This window comes from Thamnophis sirtalis, unplaced genomic scaffold (genome assembly GCF_051295495.1).
Source record: "Thamnophis sirtalis isolate CommonGarterSnake01/CBP01778 unplaced genomic scaffold, rThaSir2_p1.2 scaffold_2, whole genome shotgun sequence".
In the NCBI taxonomy this organism is placed as follows: Eukaryota; Metazoa; Chordata; class Lepidosauria; order Squamata; family Natricidae; genus Thamnophis; species Thamnophis sirtalis.
This window is the reverse complement of record NW_028261382.1, coordinates 128,521,726-128,539,964: the sequence shown is the minus strand read 5'-3', so window position 1 is coordinate 128,539,964 and position 18,239 is coordinate 128,521,726. Positions and strand designations below refer to the sequence as shown.

The following is an 18,239-nucleotide window of genomic DNA, read 5'->3' as shown; positions in this document are numbered from 1 at the left end:
ACATACCTTGAAAAGTATCAAATTGAAGATGGGAGGTAGGAAGTGGTTATGGTAGTAGGAAAATGCTGGGAAGATAGATGAAGGAAGTAGAAAAAATATAAGGAAGCTGGAAAAGACATAAACAGGAGAGTAGACATAAGCCAAACATAGGAGAACCAGCTGGTAGCTTATCATATAAATCAGTGTTTCTCAACCTTGTCAACTTGAAGATGTCTGGTCTTCAACTCCCAGAATTCCCCAGCCAGCGAATGCTGGCTGGGGAATTCTGGGAGTTGAAGTCCAGACATCTTCAAGTTGACAAGGTTGAGAAACACTGATATAAATAACACCTCTGAAACCTGGAAAGAAGCATTTCAAATTATTAAAAAAACCACCCCTACCCCATTTATCTCACAATAAATGTAGATGGAAAAATTCGCTTAGGGTTTTCAGAAGTTTGTTATTGAAGCTACTTTACTAAAAATGTCTAGTTCTTGTTTCCTTGCTCTTCCTCAATTATATGGGGAACAGTTGCCTGATTGAAATAACAGCAATCCAAAATGAGAGATGGATGGAGATTTTAGGATAGGAGCAAGTATTGGCCTCCTGAAAAGGAAAACAAACCAGTGGTTGATCTTTACCTCAGTCTCACTTCAATTTTCTGTTCTAGTGTTTGCTCTGTCTTTCTGCCATCATAGCAGTTTTTTTTATTAAAAAAACAAAACAAAACAAGGATCTTCCTTCTCATCTCACCCAGATACACACAGCATTTCTAAACTTGTACTTGATATTATTTTGACCTTTTATTATGCCGCTCAATCACCTTATAGGGAGAAGGGTGCCACAAAAATTTAATAAATAAAATACAATAAATAATAATTTTCTATTCTTGAGTCCTGTAAAAAGAAAAAAAATCATTATAAAGATTACTACCATTTTTCTTTCTACCTTTGCAGAGCTGTTTTGCAAAAGCAAAAATAATTCCAATGGAAAATACTTTTCTTTCTTCCACTAGCAAGTGTTGAAGAAGTATGGGCTGACGCTGATTGGGTTTCAAGTATGAAAGGAAAATATCTAATGGACTAGAACAGGCCAAAGGCATGCTGATTCAAAAGTCCACCTTTTCTTTTTAAGAGAGATTAATCATGTAAACCTAGGAAGTTAGAAGTATATATGATGCTCTCTTCCATTTCTATTTTATTTAGCAAATTATGTTATATATTTTTTTAAAACCCTATTGTAATAATCAGTTATCAAAACCGGCAGCTACCGGTTATAATTTTGTTTTAGCAATAGCAGTAGACTTATATACCGCTTCATAGGCCTTTCAGGCCTCTCTAAGCGGTTTACAGAGAGTCAGCATATTGCCCCCAACAATCTGGGTCCTCATTTTACCCACCTCGGAAGGATGGAAGGCTGAGTCAACCCTGAGCCGGTGAGATTTGAACCGCTGACCTGCTGATCTAGCAGCAGCCTGCAGTGCTGCATTTAACCACTGCGCCACCTTGGTTTTAAATTATGAATGAAGTTTCCTGTGGGTTGTTTGTTTGTTTGTTTGTTTGTTTATTAGATGTACAATAGATAGCTGCTGCCCATCTCACAGACATGACTCTGGTTAGCATACAATAACAGCCAGTTGAAACAATTAAAACAACAGTTAAAAACAATCGGACAAAATTACAAATAAAATCAGAATAAAAATAAAAATGTGGGAGAGCAATCCATTGTCCTACATACAATATAGCCATCTTACAGACTCCTCATTTCTCTGTGATTCCCCCAAGCTTGATGAAAAAAAAATTCTAAATTTTCTATATGCCAGTAGGGTCATGGTTAATCTCATCTTGAGGGAAATGGTGTCCCAAAGATTTTTTAAAAAATTAAATTTTATTTCCTGGATGCTCAAGGATAAGTATGCTTTAATAGTAGCATTCACTTTCTTTCTTCTGCTCTGTAGGGTACATTCCTGTAATTTCTGTGCTGATCCTATACCTTCTGAAGGTTTTCACAATATACAGTTCTATTTGAATAGGATGACAAGTCCCGATAGGTTACAGCCCAGCTTTCCCAAATCCCGAGAAAGTATGCACAATTTAATAAAAATACTCAAGAAAATGTAAGTATCAAATTTATTCAGAGTTTTCTATGACTTATTTCAGTGGATATATAGAAACAACTATTTTTTCAAAATATATCCTTTAGTTAGTATATGAATTTGCTATATAAACTTTATGAAATTTTATTTTTATGGCTATCTGCGAATATCATAATTTTAAATGGTTGTCCATAACATACCTAGATAATTTATCTTTAATTATACCTTGTATCTTTGCAGTAGAGGTCTTGTTTTGGTGTTAATTAGCTAATATAAATAGTATATTAGCATATTAGCTATATTATACTATATAAATAGTAAGATAACTGAATTTACAACATACCACTTCTTTGCAATTGGATAATTCAAAGCCAGCTAATGCAAGCCATTATTGTAATGCTATATACTTTCTATAGTAAGATTGAATATTGTGATATTAGATGCTTAAAAGTAGTTAATCTATATATTGTAAAAAGCTTATAAAGCCAATGTGATTTTTGACATGCTTTTAATATATGCTTTATGATTAACTAGCTTAAGATATTTTACAAGGATGACAAAAGATCTGTGGACTTTTATTGTAGAGCTTTCAGTATTGTTAATAATCTGTTAATGTATAAAAAAACAATTTTTCTCTGAGATTAATAATATAACCCATCTGTGGACCATACAAATGAACATTCTGAATGGGATATCAGAACAGTGGGGAAGGTGTCATCTTTCTTCAGTGAAATCCCCCCCCCTCTTCAAAGCAGATGTAGTATTCATCCAGTTTCTCCGGTTCGGGCGAACTGGTAGTGGTGGCTGCGGGAGGTTCCGCCCACCCACCCCAACATAATGTGTGAGCACTAAGCATGTGCAGAAGGAAGTGCGCATGCGCATGTGCTCACATTTGTGAACCAGTAGGAAAGGTAAGTGCATCCCACTGCTGATTCAAAGTATATAGTTGAAATTTCTTTGTGAAAAGGAGGCTTATAGGGTGCTCCTAAGGGCTGGGGGAGTGAATGAGCAAAAAATGGCCCATTTTTGCAAAAATGGCCCCATTTTTTGTAAAAAAAAAGGGAGCCATGCATAGCCTTTAGGAGGCTTATAGAGTGCTCCTGGGGACTGGGGGAGCAAAAACGAGCAAAAAATGGCCTGTTTTTCACTCATTTCTGCCCTCCCCAGCCCCCAGGAGCACTCTTGAAGCCTCCTAAAGGCTATACATGGCCATTTTGGTGAAGGGGGCAGGTTTTCGGGAGGCCAAAAATGCTGTGTATAAGATGTACCTAGATTTTCACCCTCTTTTTTGAGAAAGATATGAGTTGAAAGCTGGTATATGATCAGTGAAGTAAAGACAAGGATAGAGAAAGCATGAACAGCATTCTTCAAAATGAAAAAGGTCTTCTTCAGTCACAACATAAGCCTAAATCTGAAAATCAGGCTTATCAGATGTGAAATCTTTTCTATCCTGATCTACGGAGTAGAGAGTTGGTCTCTGACAGAAAAATATTTGAAGAAACTAGAAGCATTTAAAATGTGGATTTACAGACGGCTGTTACATATAAGCTGGGTTAACAAAATCACAAATGAGGAGGAGATAAGCCGCCTGGGAAAGCAAAGGGAAATCATCAAAGCCATTAAAAAGTGAAAGTTAGAATATTTTGGACACGTGATGTGACACCCTGAAAAATACAGCATCCTTTACTTAATTCTCCAGGGAAAGATTGAAGGCAAATGAGATCCAGGCAGAAGAACAACATCATGGCTTCAAAATCTAAGGGACTGATTTGGACAAAACTCAGAAGCACTTTTTGATGCGGCTGTTGACAAAAATAGGATTGCCAAGATGATCGCCAACGTCTGATGACGGATATGGCAGAAGAAGGAGGAGGAGGAGGAGGAGGAGGAGGAGGAGGAGGAGGAGGAGGAGGAGGAGGAGGAGGAGGAGGAGGAGGAAGAGGAGAAGAAGAAGAAGAAGAAGAAGAAGAAGAAGAAGAAGAAGAAGAAAGCAGGAAATCAGATGATTCTAGTTAATATAAATCACGTGTCACAACTGATCGTCATCCAGTTGATTATCAACATTTTTTTACTACTGGTTCAGGCAAACCGATCAGAACCGGTAGCATTTCACCCCTGCGCGCCTACTTTATGTTCTCTCACTTTTGGTATATTGTAGCTAGTCACCTTATAATTCTTTGGGTGGTTTCAATTTACCATGGGACTCATATTCACTGTAGCATTGCGGAATAGGATTAGACTGTAGCCATTTTGGCTCTTCTTTATCATGATCACAGTTGGAAGTTGGTCCAAACTAATTTGTTTCGATAATTTGCTTTTCTTGCTCTCTCTGAGGAGCTTCTGGAATAGAGGACACCTAACCAAGTCTATCTAATATAGTCAGTCTATTTGAGAAAGTACAGTAATTAAGCTTAAGTGGTGAGGTATGTTTTTAACCAATTGAATAAGCAAGACTAAAATGTTGTACTGTTTTTCAAGGCTACCTTGCTTATCATGAAGTTTAGGGCAAGGCAATGAAAGAATTAGAATAAACAAATATTGGATCTGGGATGAAAGGATAAACTAGGATTGCTCATAATGTGCTTGAATTGTGGTATTAATTGGCCACAAACGTGGTCTGATGGCTATTGCAGTTCTTTATTACATCCATCACAATTTTTTATTAGTTTTTTTCTCCACTGCATTTTTATAAACTTACTGCCTTTAATCTTAGAGCTGTTCAAAGGCTGATATGTGATCTTGTATCTCTTCTTTTTATTTTTCTGCATTTTTATTATAGTATCACCACCCTAGAATAATTCAAAGTGACGGGCAGATTAAAATATTTTAAAGCAAGCAAGAATGATTTAGGAATAAGAATAAAGGATAAAGTGAATTAAACTTACAGTCTTTCAGTGAGTATCTTAATGAGAAATAATAATTTGCAACCAAACAGTTGTGTTTAACAAAGGTAATCATAGGAATAGTTTCTCCTCGTTTGTTATGTTTTGGGAACATAGTAGAGAAATATATAAACATCTTTAATTAATTTTGAAAACTGAAGCTATGGAGAAATAGTTTAACATTATTTAAAAGAGGGAGGTTTGGCTTTATGTCAGTTGCTTGAAATAAATTAAAGCTGTACTTTAAACTTTCTCCCTTTTCATGTAAAGATGAACTCATAACTTAGGTGTGAAAAAATAGTTTTAGCTTTCAGCACATCAGGAATTACAAACTCCTTTCTTATCCATCTGCCAGAGAATCTGGTCCCAGGAGGTTAAAATCTGGAACACAATATTTTTAACTCTAGTCCTACCAATTAACACATTTTTCTTTAGGGATTATGGTGAAATTAAACAGCAATATACTTTTGTAGAGTAAAGATACATTTTTGTAGAGTAAAGATACATATTTTTTACTAAAATGAATTGAAAAGGTGTTTGCTCCAAATACTTCATTGTGAATGAGCAGCAATTTTTTAAAATGCAGTTAGCCCATCCGGTGGGGATACTTCTGATGAAATCCACTTACCACTTTCCTTTCTGAGAAGAATAACACTCTAGAATTTCCTCCTCTTGCTCCTTTTGCTTCTCTTCCTGTAGTTCTGAGTTGGATGGGTTCTGCTTGGACTTTGAAATATATGGGGAAGCAAAAGTGAACTAAATGAACAGTCGCAACTAAATGAACAGGTGTGATTTTTTAACTCATCATTGTAAGCCCAATGGTAGTTGAGATGAGTCATGACCATTTAATATTTGCTTCTATGTCAACTGACAATTAAACTCTGCTTCTTTCTTTCTTTCTTTCTTTCTTTCTTTCTTTCTTTCTTTCTTTCTTTCTTTCTTTCTTTCTTTCTTTCTTTCTTTCTTTCTTTCTTTCTCTAAATAAATAAATTTAAAAAAATAAATTTTAAACAAATTTAATTGTGGAAAAATGGAAGATTAACAGATTTATTTATTTGAATATTGAATTGGGATTTTTTGGGGGGACCAGACAAAGTCCTTTCAAAGATGTAACTGGCAGATATGAATGGTCCATCCTGAGTGGATGTGTGAAACTCAAATGGATGAAAATGATAAATTAAGTTCTTTACAGATGTTTGCCAACATTTTCAAATTTCATTATAAGTTATTTCATTATAAAACCTTTTCTCCTCTCCCTCCTTTTCCTTCTTTAGAAAATTGCTCATGAATATGAAATGAAATATAATTCTACTTATTCTTTTATTTACTGAATGGTTGAGGGCTGTCTGTCACAGATTAGATATTGTTAAATGGAAGGGCAGTATTACTCAATGAGGAAGGATTAGAAATCTCCATTCCTGGTCTTCCCAATTTTCTTTGCTTTTAAAAAATGCATTAGATATGTTAATTTTTTTAAAAAAATGTGATGCCAGGGCAGGAAATCACGTCAATAGGTGTGCTGTTTGACCTTGCCCCTTCTCCAAAAGAAACCACAACAAAACAGTTGGTAATGTATTTCGAAGAATTTGTAAACAAGAAGTTTTGAAGCTACATGTTTCCCATTTGAGACATAAAGTATGACTTTGCAGGATAGTACATATCTCTAAATTGAACTATCCTGCTTTCTTTATTATTTTAAGAAAGCAATTCTACAGAAGAACAGCAAGCCATATTGGTCTTAGCTGGATCCATAGAAGGATTTGAATTAAAAATCTAAGCACAAGTTCAATAATATAGCATAAGAATACTATAATATCAGTTTTGAGGTGGAGATAGCCATTCCTAAATCTGGCTTACCCTCGACCTATCTTTTTATTTCTTTGCTTATTTGGGATTTTTGTTGCTTTGCTTTGTAACCAAACTAATTGTGTTCTTGTAGTGACTTACAAAAATATTTGATTGTGAGAAACCATAGGATTAATCACAAAGTAAAACATTAAGCATTTTTAAAACCATGATATATATAAAAAAACATTTCTGCTCTACACTCGAGATATATGATGGCAAATTTAACTTGATGATTATGTAATTATAAAAATCCTGCAGGTCTCCTCATCCTATCTTGTAGCTCCTTGCAACGATGATTCCCACTATTTATTGTACAGCATCATAGGACAGATATGAAGGAGATTTATCATATCTGAATGAGACATCTAAACTGATACACAGAATAGAGAGAAATATAATGTTGGAGGGTAGTCTTCCATATACATGGATGTTTAACCATGGCCTTCAGTTATTTTTGAAGGATGCTGTTCCCTTACCAGTCTTGAAATTAAATGTCAACAATTGAACAAAATGTTTTCAGCTATTCTTCACCTTCCACTGGATATTTTATCTCAGGGCAACTCATTTCAGAGAGAATTGGCAGTTTATGCTCTTCACACAGGGCCACTTTTTACAAGAGTAAGAATGTGGCCCTGTGTGAAGAGCATAAACAAACCTTTTCATTTCAGGAACATTCCAATGAGTTTTGTTTTAATTTGTGTGCATGAAATTGATTTCAAAGAGAGCCACAAATATTGAATGACATACCATTAATTTAGAAGATGGGGAAAAATGTTTGTTAGGTGAAACAGTTTAAACATTTATTTTGTAATCAAAACAAGAGAGGTTTAAGCTTCAGAAAGAGACTGTTGCACTTTATTCCCACTAATATTTTGTAATCCATAATTCTATAATTATTATAAGACTCTTTTGAATTGTACCATGTTTAATTGACTGAGCTGTGAATATCTTTCTCTTTATAGTATGGGACAAGTGAGAGTTGTAACTAATCACCAAAAGCCAGAAGCAAAGGAAGACTGGTACAATTACAATAATCACTTCCTTAAATTTTAAAAACCTTGTGGGCCGTTTGTGTGTATGTACTCTAGATTTTTATTAATATTTGGCCACATTTCAACATACATCATGTCTCCCTTATTGCTGTTAATAATTATTGGATGAGACCAGAAGTCCATTGCATATGTCATCCTAAAGAATGGCCAGATAGATGTTTGAGGAGAAAGTTTAAGTAAGAACTAGGACAACTGCAAGTAATTGTGCACTTGATTTTTATTGTTCTCTGTGTCTGTGAAGTTCTCCAAATATGTTGAACATGCTGCAATAGCTTACAAGCAGAATGTGTAGATCATGGCAATGTGGGTGGCAGCCCCTACCTAGTCTTCTTTGGGCTCAGAAACTAAGCAGGATAAGTTCTGCATAATATTTGAAAGAGAGATCATCAGGAATGCCAAGCTATTGGTTACAAAGAAGGGAATGGCAGAAAAACTACTTATTTCCATAAAGTCATCAACCATGTTATCCACTTTTTATTGTACATTCTCATTAGCCAATGGTATAGGGGATGTCAGGGACACTGTGGCTCAGTGACTAAGACACTGAGTTTGTTGATCAGAAGGTCGGCAGTTCAGCAATTTGAATCCCTAGCACCGTGTAACAGAGTGAGATCCCATTACTTGTCACAGCTTCTGCCAACCTAGCAGTTCGAAAGCACGTAAAAATGAAAGTAGAGAAATAGAAACCACCTTTGGTGGGAAGGTAACAGTGCTCCGTGTGCCGGCCACATGACCACAGAGACATCTTTGGACAGCACTGGCTCTTCGGCTTAAAGATAAGCACCGCCCATAGAGCTGGAAATGACTAGTACACATGTGCGGGGGGAACCTTTACCATTACCTTTTATAGGGGATGTCTGACTGTTTATCAGATATCTGTATAAATGCATAGAATGGAGAGAAATAAGTAAATGGAATTGGAACAAGAAAACAATAAATGTGATCTTTAGATATATATGTTGTATAAATGTACCTTGGAGGGTATACTGAAATCTTCTCCTTTTTAAAACACTTCTACGTCCAAGACAATGAAGAAGTTTATCCACAATGCATTGCTTTCAATAAATAATCCTATCTACCAGTATGAGGTGGAATGGATTCCCAGAAGAGAGGATCTGCTTCCCAGAGGGCAAAGAAATTGGAAAGTTTCGTAGGTAGAAAGAGGGTTAAAATGGCTTTTCCATAGCTATTCTCAGAGTATATATGTAGCTATGCAAATAGTTGCTTTAGGCTGGCAAGATTCTGTCTATAGATGAAGAACAACAAAGAAAACTACAATTAAGTAATTCCATGTGTTGTTGTTCTTGGGGCCTTATACAATGAAGCCAGTTGCAAATCAACGAACCTGGAATTGCCAAATAATATTTTTTTTAAATTTTTTCCCCTAATGCTGATTCATAGAATTGCCACAGAAATAATACCCTTCCCTGAAAAATGTCAAGTGTTTCTATAAAATGACTGTTGTGGAGTTTATGGTTATACAGTGCAGCTTCATAATTGTGAAAGGTAAACTGCACAATAGGATGATATAGTGCCATTGCTGATTTTATTTTCATGTGCTTTCCTTCAATCTGATTATTTTTTTATATTTCAAAGAAAACTGGCAGATTCTTATTGATTTCACATGTTAGTGTCATCAAATGTATAGTTTTTCTTTGAGAGCATTCATTGAAATTCAGGCAGATGATGCAAACTGGCATGCAGCAGGTTTCACTGAGCCATATTTAGCTCATGCATGACAATGTGTTGACTGAACACATTGTTTTATCCATATTATATTTGAATGTGGTCTGGATTTTAATGGCATCTGTTGGATCCAGAGTCTCAGACTAGTTAATTTACAAAAGCATGCAGATACGCATACACAATAACATGGAAATGATCATCATCAACATTTTTAGAACCAGTTTGGTCTAATGATTAAGGCACCAGGCTAAAAACATGGAGTTTGTGAATTCTAGTGTCCCTTTAGGTGTGAAAGGTGGCTGGATGACTTTGGGCCAGTCATCCTGTCTCAGACCAACTCATCTCACAGGGTTGCTGTGGGGAAAATAGGAGGAGGAAAAAGTATTATATGTGTTCAGCCACCTTGACTAATAATAATAATAATAATAATAATAATAATAATAATAATAATAATAATAATAATAATAATAATAAAGGTGGGATATAAATAAACAAATAACATAAGCAAATATGCTGAGCCTAAGGAGGATATAAAAAGAGCCTACTGAATTTCCCAGTTTCTCATTAATTTTAAAAAGTTAGATGTAAAAGGTGGGTTAAAAGTTATTTAGAAAGGCAATTAAATTAAAGGAATATACCTGAATGCTAATGTGAGGAAGCTGCCTTATGCAATTGCAGAGCAATACTGAGTACGGTTTCAATGCTATCAAATGGTTTGCGTCCGTGTTGCTACAGGGTATTTCACATCAGACAATGAAAAACACTTTTCTATCTTTGTCTTTTTACGTTAGGCAGCGACAGTAATTTTGTCAATATGCTGGGCTCCATTAGAGCTGAGATAAGTATTCTTCTCTTTATTTCCATGTGTTTGATGTTGAATCAACCATGGTAATCAGTGCTTCTGAGCATCCATGTCAAGTCATTGGACTTTTTCCTGATCTGCTGATTGACTCCCGTTGGACTACTACCTATCTTTCCCATGAGTTTTCTCTACCTTCTCCAACTGTTATAGCTTGCAGCATACAGCTAGGGTTTTTCTTTGGCTGTAACTGGTACAGCTTTCAGCTCTACATTAAAAAAAAGGCTTTATGGTTCTCTTGATTAAAGAAAGAAACCTCTCAGTCTAGCCAGCTTCAAACTGCAAGTGCAACTCTTCCACAGTCTCATGGCTATGCTTATACCATCCAAAGCTAGGCTGTAAATTCCTGCCACAAAGCAACATCAGCATAAGCAGGTGGAGTTATGTCAAAACTAGAGGGAAGGGAGGGAGTGTGAGGAGCTTCCTTCCATGTTGATGTAGACCCCTTTCCTCAAGATGTACGGCTACAAATCACAGTTTATTTCAGTCAATTTCACTCTTAAATCCTAGTATTAAAGGCTAGGATTAAAGAGGCTTTCTCCAGCCTGATGCTCTGCAGATGTAGGGGAATTATGTGAGTTAAAAAGCAGTGTGTTGAGGAACTTTGGATTACTGTGATCAATTAAGATAAGAGGTTACTGGGAAAAAAAGGTGGCTCCCTACCTCCTTACTGTTTTTTCCGATACTGGGTATTAAAGCAAAAAGTGTGATGGGTATCTTCAATATCTCTTTGTTTCTCCCCCCTGGTTCTTTCATTGGAAGTTGCTTGCAGGTGGAAGAAAACTCAGAGCAGATAAAAATGTGCTGTTCCAGTTTTAAATTTCCAGCTGTAGCCAGTTGTAACCTGAAAGCTAAAGTCTGATAGAAACCTTCATATACCTGGCTTTTAAATGGAATATTATTAAGAATTTTTCACATTGATTAGCCATCACATCAGTGTCACAAGTCATATGCAATATGTAGCAATAGTAAAGAGAACATTTTAAAAAAAATACTATGAGGTTATTCTTTAAAGCATTTCCATGGTTTCCATCTATTCCTTCCTACCTGGTTTTTAATACTAGAATATATAAGAGATATAATAGCACTGCTTTTCAACGTAAGCATTGTCTATTGAGTTGGTTTAGCATACAGATTCTCTAATCATAACCTTGGCAGTTACATCCAGAATCCATTTCAGTAGGTCAAAGTTCTCTCTACTTCTTTCAGTGGTACATGGAGACAATGGACTAGATGAAGTAGCAAGGAGACATGGAGACAATGGATTAGAGAAAGTAGCAAGGAGCCTAAAGAATGCTTGAGAAATCCACAAAGAATGTTGTTTATTTTTTTCATAATTTATTTTCTTTGCAACATTTCCTATTTCCAAGGTTGGATGTAACCAATCAAAAGTGCTCATTTATATAGAGTCTTCAGTGGGAACTGTTAGGTGATCACAATACTTATTGAATATGTAAAATGGCTGCACTAATGCTGACCTAACCTAACTCTAACCCTAACTGCCGAGACTGAAGTGCGCAAATCAGGGTGGGCAAGACACCACCCCACATACTTACAACACTACGTATGATCCATCTGAGAAGGAAGGGGTGTTAAATATTCATAATAGTTGACGTTTTCCCTCAGGTCCATTGTTTAAACAGGAAAGACAGTTCATTCTGATTGGCTACCCATCTGACAGGAGCCCGGCTGTCATTGTTAGAAGTAATAAACAAGTTGCTGAAGTTTATTCTGGCCTCGTCTCCATTCATTCGCCCAGGACATAACACAAACTTTATCAAGATTTAATACAATGGAAACAATTAAGGAAGAGAAAGAAACTGAAAACAAAGAGAAGAAAAGAGCACAATAAGTTTCAGTTATGTATAGTTAAGGTTAATTGCCAGGGACAGGAAGAAAAATGTTCTTAGTGTATGATGAGTTCGGAGGAAAGACTTGATGGAAATCAGTAAGGTAAAGCTGGGTGGTATTTCCAAGTATAAGGTACAATAAAGGAAAATGTTTTTGAATAATACAGCATTCTTAGGGAAGTGAAAGAATTAACAAGTTTGGGATTATTCAGAGTTGCCTCCTGATACTTTATTGGGAGCATACATGAAAACTCAGCAGAATTCCTTGCCATGTGTAAAAGCTTGTCACTTCTCAAAAGCGACAATTGTATGGGAAATCCAGAAATCTCAACTGATATCTCCCAAGTCTTTTCTGCTTGGTACTATTGATAAATTATGTTTGTGCATTGCCTTTCACCCTAGTACAGGATACTTATGGGAAGAGGGCCTCATTTCACAATGCCTTTTAGTCAATCAAGATTCTCAATAGAAAGGAAGGAACCATCTTCGCTTAAAGCCACACTCTGAATCCTGTAATGTGGAGTACTGTGAAGCCGTTACCATGGCAACTCTACTGCACTGTACAGTAGAATCCATTTTACGGCAGTACAACAGAAAACATTTTAAAGCACAACAGGCTGTATCTTAACAGAACATCTCTCCCCAAGGGGTTTTAGGGTTGTCTTAGCCCCACAGGAAAGCGGTGGCTCAGTGGCTAAGAAGCTGAGCTTGTCGATCAGAAAGGTCAACAGTTCAGTGGTTTGAATCCCTAGTGCCGCATAAAGGAATGAGCTCCCATGGCTTGTTCCAGCTTCTGCCAACCCAGCAGTTCGAAAGCATGTAAAAAATGCAAGTAGAAAAATAGGAACCACCTTTGGTGGGAAGGTAACAGTGTTCCATGCGCCTTTGGCATTTAGTCATGCCAGCCACATAACTATGGAGACATCTTTGGACAGCGCTGGCTCTTCGACTTTGAAACAGTGATGAACACCTCCTCCTAGAGTCAGGAATCTCTAGCATGTATGTGTGAGGGGAACCTTTATCTTTATCCCCACAGTATTTGTTTCCAGAGAGTAAATCATCTGTATATCAAGTTTTATTCAAATTGCTCGAGGCATTATGGGTTATGCTGGAACATACACACACAGAGACATTTATATATATATATATATATATATATATATATATATATATATATATATATATATGTGTGTGTGTGTGTGTGTGTGTGTGTGTGTGTGTGTGTGTGTGTGTGTGTGTGTGTGTGTGTGTGTGTGTGTGTGTGTGTGTGTGTGTGTGTGTAACTTTGTTAAATAATTTTAAATAGTTGTAGGAGAAAAGCCAATAATATCAATATAAATAGAAAAAAAGTTATATATTTCATTTGAAATTGAATGGAACTGTCTAATTACTTTGGTTGTTACTTATTACACAGTACAGTTTTCATGCTTCAATAATTTTATCAGTACAAATTCCTAAAACTATTTATGTATTCAAATATACAGTATTAAATAAAATAATATTTCTGGGTGAGTTGTAGTTCTAAAATCAAGTTGACCTTTAAATCACCTTTTCATAGACTCATGCATAACAAACAGTTTTAACAACACAGCAGGTTTAAATACATAACTACTGTTCTAATTACTGAACAAGTTTTTGTCAATGTGGTTCAGACTCTTAGGCATTTCTGAAAAAAAAATAAAGCAAGTATATCTGATCAGAGTCCTTTTTCATTTGCTTTTTTGAGTATATTATAATCTTTCGTAGGTTTTCAGGACAATCATCACTGCATAATGTTTATGTTGTAATGATGGTGTTAGTTTCTGTCTGAGGATTGTTATAATTATTATTTTAATGAACCACTGCCTTTGATTGATATATTAGAACAAGTGTTTGAATGTTTGTGTGTGTGGGCGTGCGCGCGCACATGTGTCCATAAATATTGGTAAGGTGTTTTTCCATTAAAGAATGGGAGAGAGAGACAAAATTTGAACTGTTTCCCATTTGCTTTTCCATATAAAATTTATCAACCAGTTTCCAAGGAACCTTGCCAGTTAAATAACATCCCCAACTAGCCTCAGTAGCATACAAATGTACTCAAATCAGTGGTGGGTTTCAAAAATTGTTTGAACCTACTCTGTGGGTGTGGCCTCCTTTGTGGGAGTGGCTTGCCGCCCATGTGACCGGATATGAAGATGCCGACGACACTTGTCAGAACCACCTTAAATTACCTCACACACAGCACTGGAATGCATAAGAATATGATGTAAACTTGTTTTTTAAAAGGCATCTTTGGTTTGCATTAAAACAACTTCAACACACGCCATGTTCTGATTGCACCACAAACGCAGTAGTCATCCTTACCTTTCACAGAGGCTCTGAGTTTTATAAATATGAGCATGATAGTGTAGAATAATCATATACAAGGACCAGTGGTGGGTTTCAAAAAAAATTTGAACCTCTTCTGTAGGTGTGGCCTGCTTTCCGGGTCCACTGGTGGAACCTCTTCTAACCGGTTCGGTAAACCGGTTCTACCGAATAGGTGCGAACTGGTAGGAACCCACCTCTGACTCAAATGTACAGATTTGAGCGCTGCCTTCTTCCTGCCTCTTGAATTTGAAGCTCAGGTGATTAATAACTGATTCTTTAAGTACAGACTGATAACCACCCAAAGTTTAAAAGGTAAGGTAAAGGTTCCCCTTGCACATATGTGCTAGTCATTCCCGACTGTAGGGGGTGGTGCTCATCTCCGTCTCAAAGCCGAAAAGCCAGCGCTGTCCGAAGACACCTCCGTGGTCATGTGGCTGGCATGACTAAATGCTGAAGGCACACAGAATGCTGTTACCTTCCCACCAAAGGTGGTTCCTATTTTTCTACTTGCATGCTTTCAAACTGTAGGTTGGCAGAAGCTGGGACAAGTAACAGGAGCTCACTCTGTTACGTGGCACTAGGGATTCGAGCCGCCAAACTGCCGACTATTCTGATCGACAAGTTCAGCGTCTTAGCCACTGAGCCACCACATCTCTTCCACCCAAAGTCTAGTGAATTATATTTAGACTGATGTGTCCTTGACAGGTCAAAAATCAGTTGTTCATGGTGTGGAAGGTTTGTGTTAAGTGTTCAGGTTTTTCTTCAGTTATAGATCCATCACTTTTGTTTTAAGGAGGAGAACTTGATTTCTTGATCCTTTCAATTTCCAGACTTTGCATTCATATCCACCTTGGTAATGTATAGTTGCTCAGTTGCATTCAGTTACAATTTGTTTCTTTCAACTCATAACAGAAAATTAAGTAGTCTGATTCTTAATTCTTCTCAGTTTTATGATTTCCACATCTGAACCTTTGTCACGATTTCAACATTTGCAAGGAATAAAAACCAATGCAGATAGGCCTGATATTTATTAATTCACAAACAATAAAACAAAACATACATAATGTGGTGTGAAAGCTGCAGGGTTCTAAGAAATACATATTAACATCTGCTGATCAATCTTCTTGCTTCATTAAACAGACTTAGATTTGCTCTGGGCTACTTGCAGTTTAACTGTCTAGCTTTTTTTCATCTGGATGGAAGTGCCTGACTGTTTTATGAATTTCAGTTCTTACGCAAGCAAGAATAATGATCTCTCTCTCTCTCTCTCTCTCTCTCTCTCTCTCTCTCTCTCTCTCTCTCTCTCTGTCTCTGTCTCTCTCCCTTCCTCTCTCTCTTTCTCTCCTATCTATTTAATCTAATCTAATCTAATTTAATCTATTTATCTGTTTTCTATCTACTCATCCATTCATCCATCCTTCACAGTTCATCATAGACAGCATGTAGATCAGGAGTATCAAACCAGTGGCCCATGGATGCCTCATGTATTGGCCAATCCAATCCCCAGTTGAGCGAAAGGGAAAAAAGTCTCAATATGTCATGTGATGACAACGTGATGCCATGAGTTTGACACTACTGAGGTAGATCATCAAGATATGGATTGCTTCTTAAGATTCATTTTAGGAATGTTATTAGGTTTACTGAAACACATTGTGTCTCTCTCTCTCTCTCTCTCTCTCTCTCTCTGTGTGTGTGTGTGTGTGTATTTCCTTTTTAGACTTAGGTCCTTTTTAATCTTTGGATGTAGCCTCAGAAGTCATCAGCCTTTAGAAAAATGTATGAGGGAAGGCAGCAGAATGAAACATGCCTGGTAGCGAACAAAATGGTTCTGATGTATTATTACAGGAGTACACTTTTTACAGGTTAAGGGCTCAATTTAGTCTTTATATAGTAGGATAGGACAGCTAAGTGAGAAATTCTGGGGAGGTTTTGACAGCTGCACTCAAGGTTTTAGGATTTGCACCTGGCCTCAAGAGCTCCTGAGATGCCTAATTTAGCTTTTATTTTAAATTATCCGCAACTGTTTCGTCTTGCCACTAAAATTATATTAGAAATTAGATGAATACAAATGAGGGCTACCACATCTAGTCTATATGGACACTGGATTTCAGCAAAGACATACATAAAAAGAATTCTAGTAGTTCTTTAGTAGTTTTGTAGTCCATGTAGGGTAACCTTAATTTGAATCCCAAACAAAGATCTTTTTTCTTTTTCAACATCAATTCTTAAACGTGATTTCAGAACAAAAGCCATAGATTTTCAAAACAATAAATATAGGATTGAAATGCAAGTTCTTGATAGATTTTTCTGAGTTATTTTATTTTTCAGATAGGTATGAGCAATATTCTTAGAAACAGATTGCTGATTTTGATTATTGTAACCCTGTGCCATGTATTTGTTCAAGTCTTCACTAGATGGCAGTAGAGCACACAGAAGTGAGCTGATGCATACTAATATAGCAGTACATATTGGAGTGCTACTTTCTGACTAGACCTGTTCAAGATAAAGAGGCTGCCATATTTAGCACAGTCTTAGTGGGGGGAAAAATCCCCCATGAAGAATTGCTAATATAGTAATGCCCTCACATCAATCTATAGCAAGAACTTTTGAAACTCTGTATATAGTTCTAATAGCTATATTAAAAAAAAATATTGCAGGATTGGAAAAGTTTTTGTTTTGTTTTTTGATTTGAAAAGGCAACCCCCAATGTTACATACTGACAGCCAGTAAGGTAGGTTCCACCAAGGTCCTCCCATCTGGTGGGAAAATACTCAATGGTGATTGGCCGAGCCGTTTGACAACTCCCTATAAAATGGCTGCTGTCAAACAGAGCGGCGCTGGATTGTATATAGTTGAAATCAACAAAGAGCTGTTGTTATTTGCTAAGTCTGCTTCATCCATTCACCTGATCTAACACCCAACATTAGGTTATTTAGGGGGAGTAAGCTCCCTATGAGGAATGATTGCTGCAATTACCACTTTTTAGCTTGGAACCAAAAGTGAATAATATAAGCAAGTATAGTATAGAAACTAGGGATACAGAGAAAACTTTTTCCAGTCTCCTTCCTATGTTAGAACTGTGGCTCTCCATATAAATGTGGGTATAATTCAATCCAAATAAAAAGAACTTCTTTATATAATGCATATAAAATTTTCTGCCCTCATATGTATAAATTAGAGGGCTTTAAAATAAATGCTATTTATGGAATGTGGGACCCGTATGTTTCTGCCCCTTTTTTACGAGCAACTGAGAAGCATGTTGTTTGCTGATGTGGGCTTATGCCCAAATTAAAATGCTATTCATCTATCCATTAATCAGCATGATATAAAACTTGCTGCTATTACACAGTTCCTTACCCATCCCTGGGCATAATGCTGGAAAATCCTGCTTCCCTTATTTATTATACAGAAGATGTGGTGGGTTTCAAAAAATTTTCGAACCTACTCTGTGGGTGTGACCTCCTTTGTGGGAGTGGCTTGCCGCCCATGTGACCGGATATGAAGATGCCGACAACACTTGTCAGAACCACCTTAAATTACCTCACACACAGCACTGGCATGCATAAGAATATGATGTAAACTTGTTTTTTAAAAGGCATCTTTGGTTTGCGTTAAAACAACGTCAACACACGCAATGTT

General features: G+C 36.6%; 1 protein-coding gene across 1 annotated transcript in view; it reads left to right on the top strand.

The window, feature by feature from the left end:
* CNBD1 (cyclic nucleotide binding domain containing 1) overlaps positions 1-18,239 on the top strand; it is a 109,764-nt gene that overhangs the window by 7,279 nt on the left and 84,246 nt on the right. Inside the window, exon 3 of the mRNA XM_087703571.1 lies at positions 1,937-2,095. Coding sequence (XP_087559697.1) covers positions 1,937-2,095 — 159 coding nt within the window. The remainder of the gene's footprint in view (positions 1-1,936; positions 2,096-18,239) is intronic.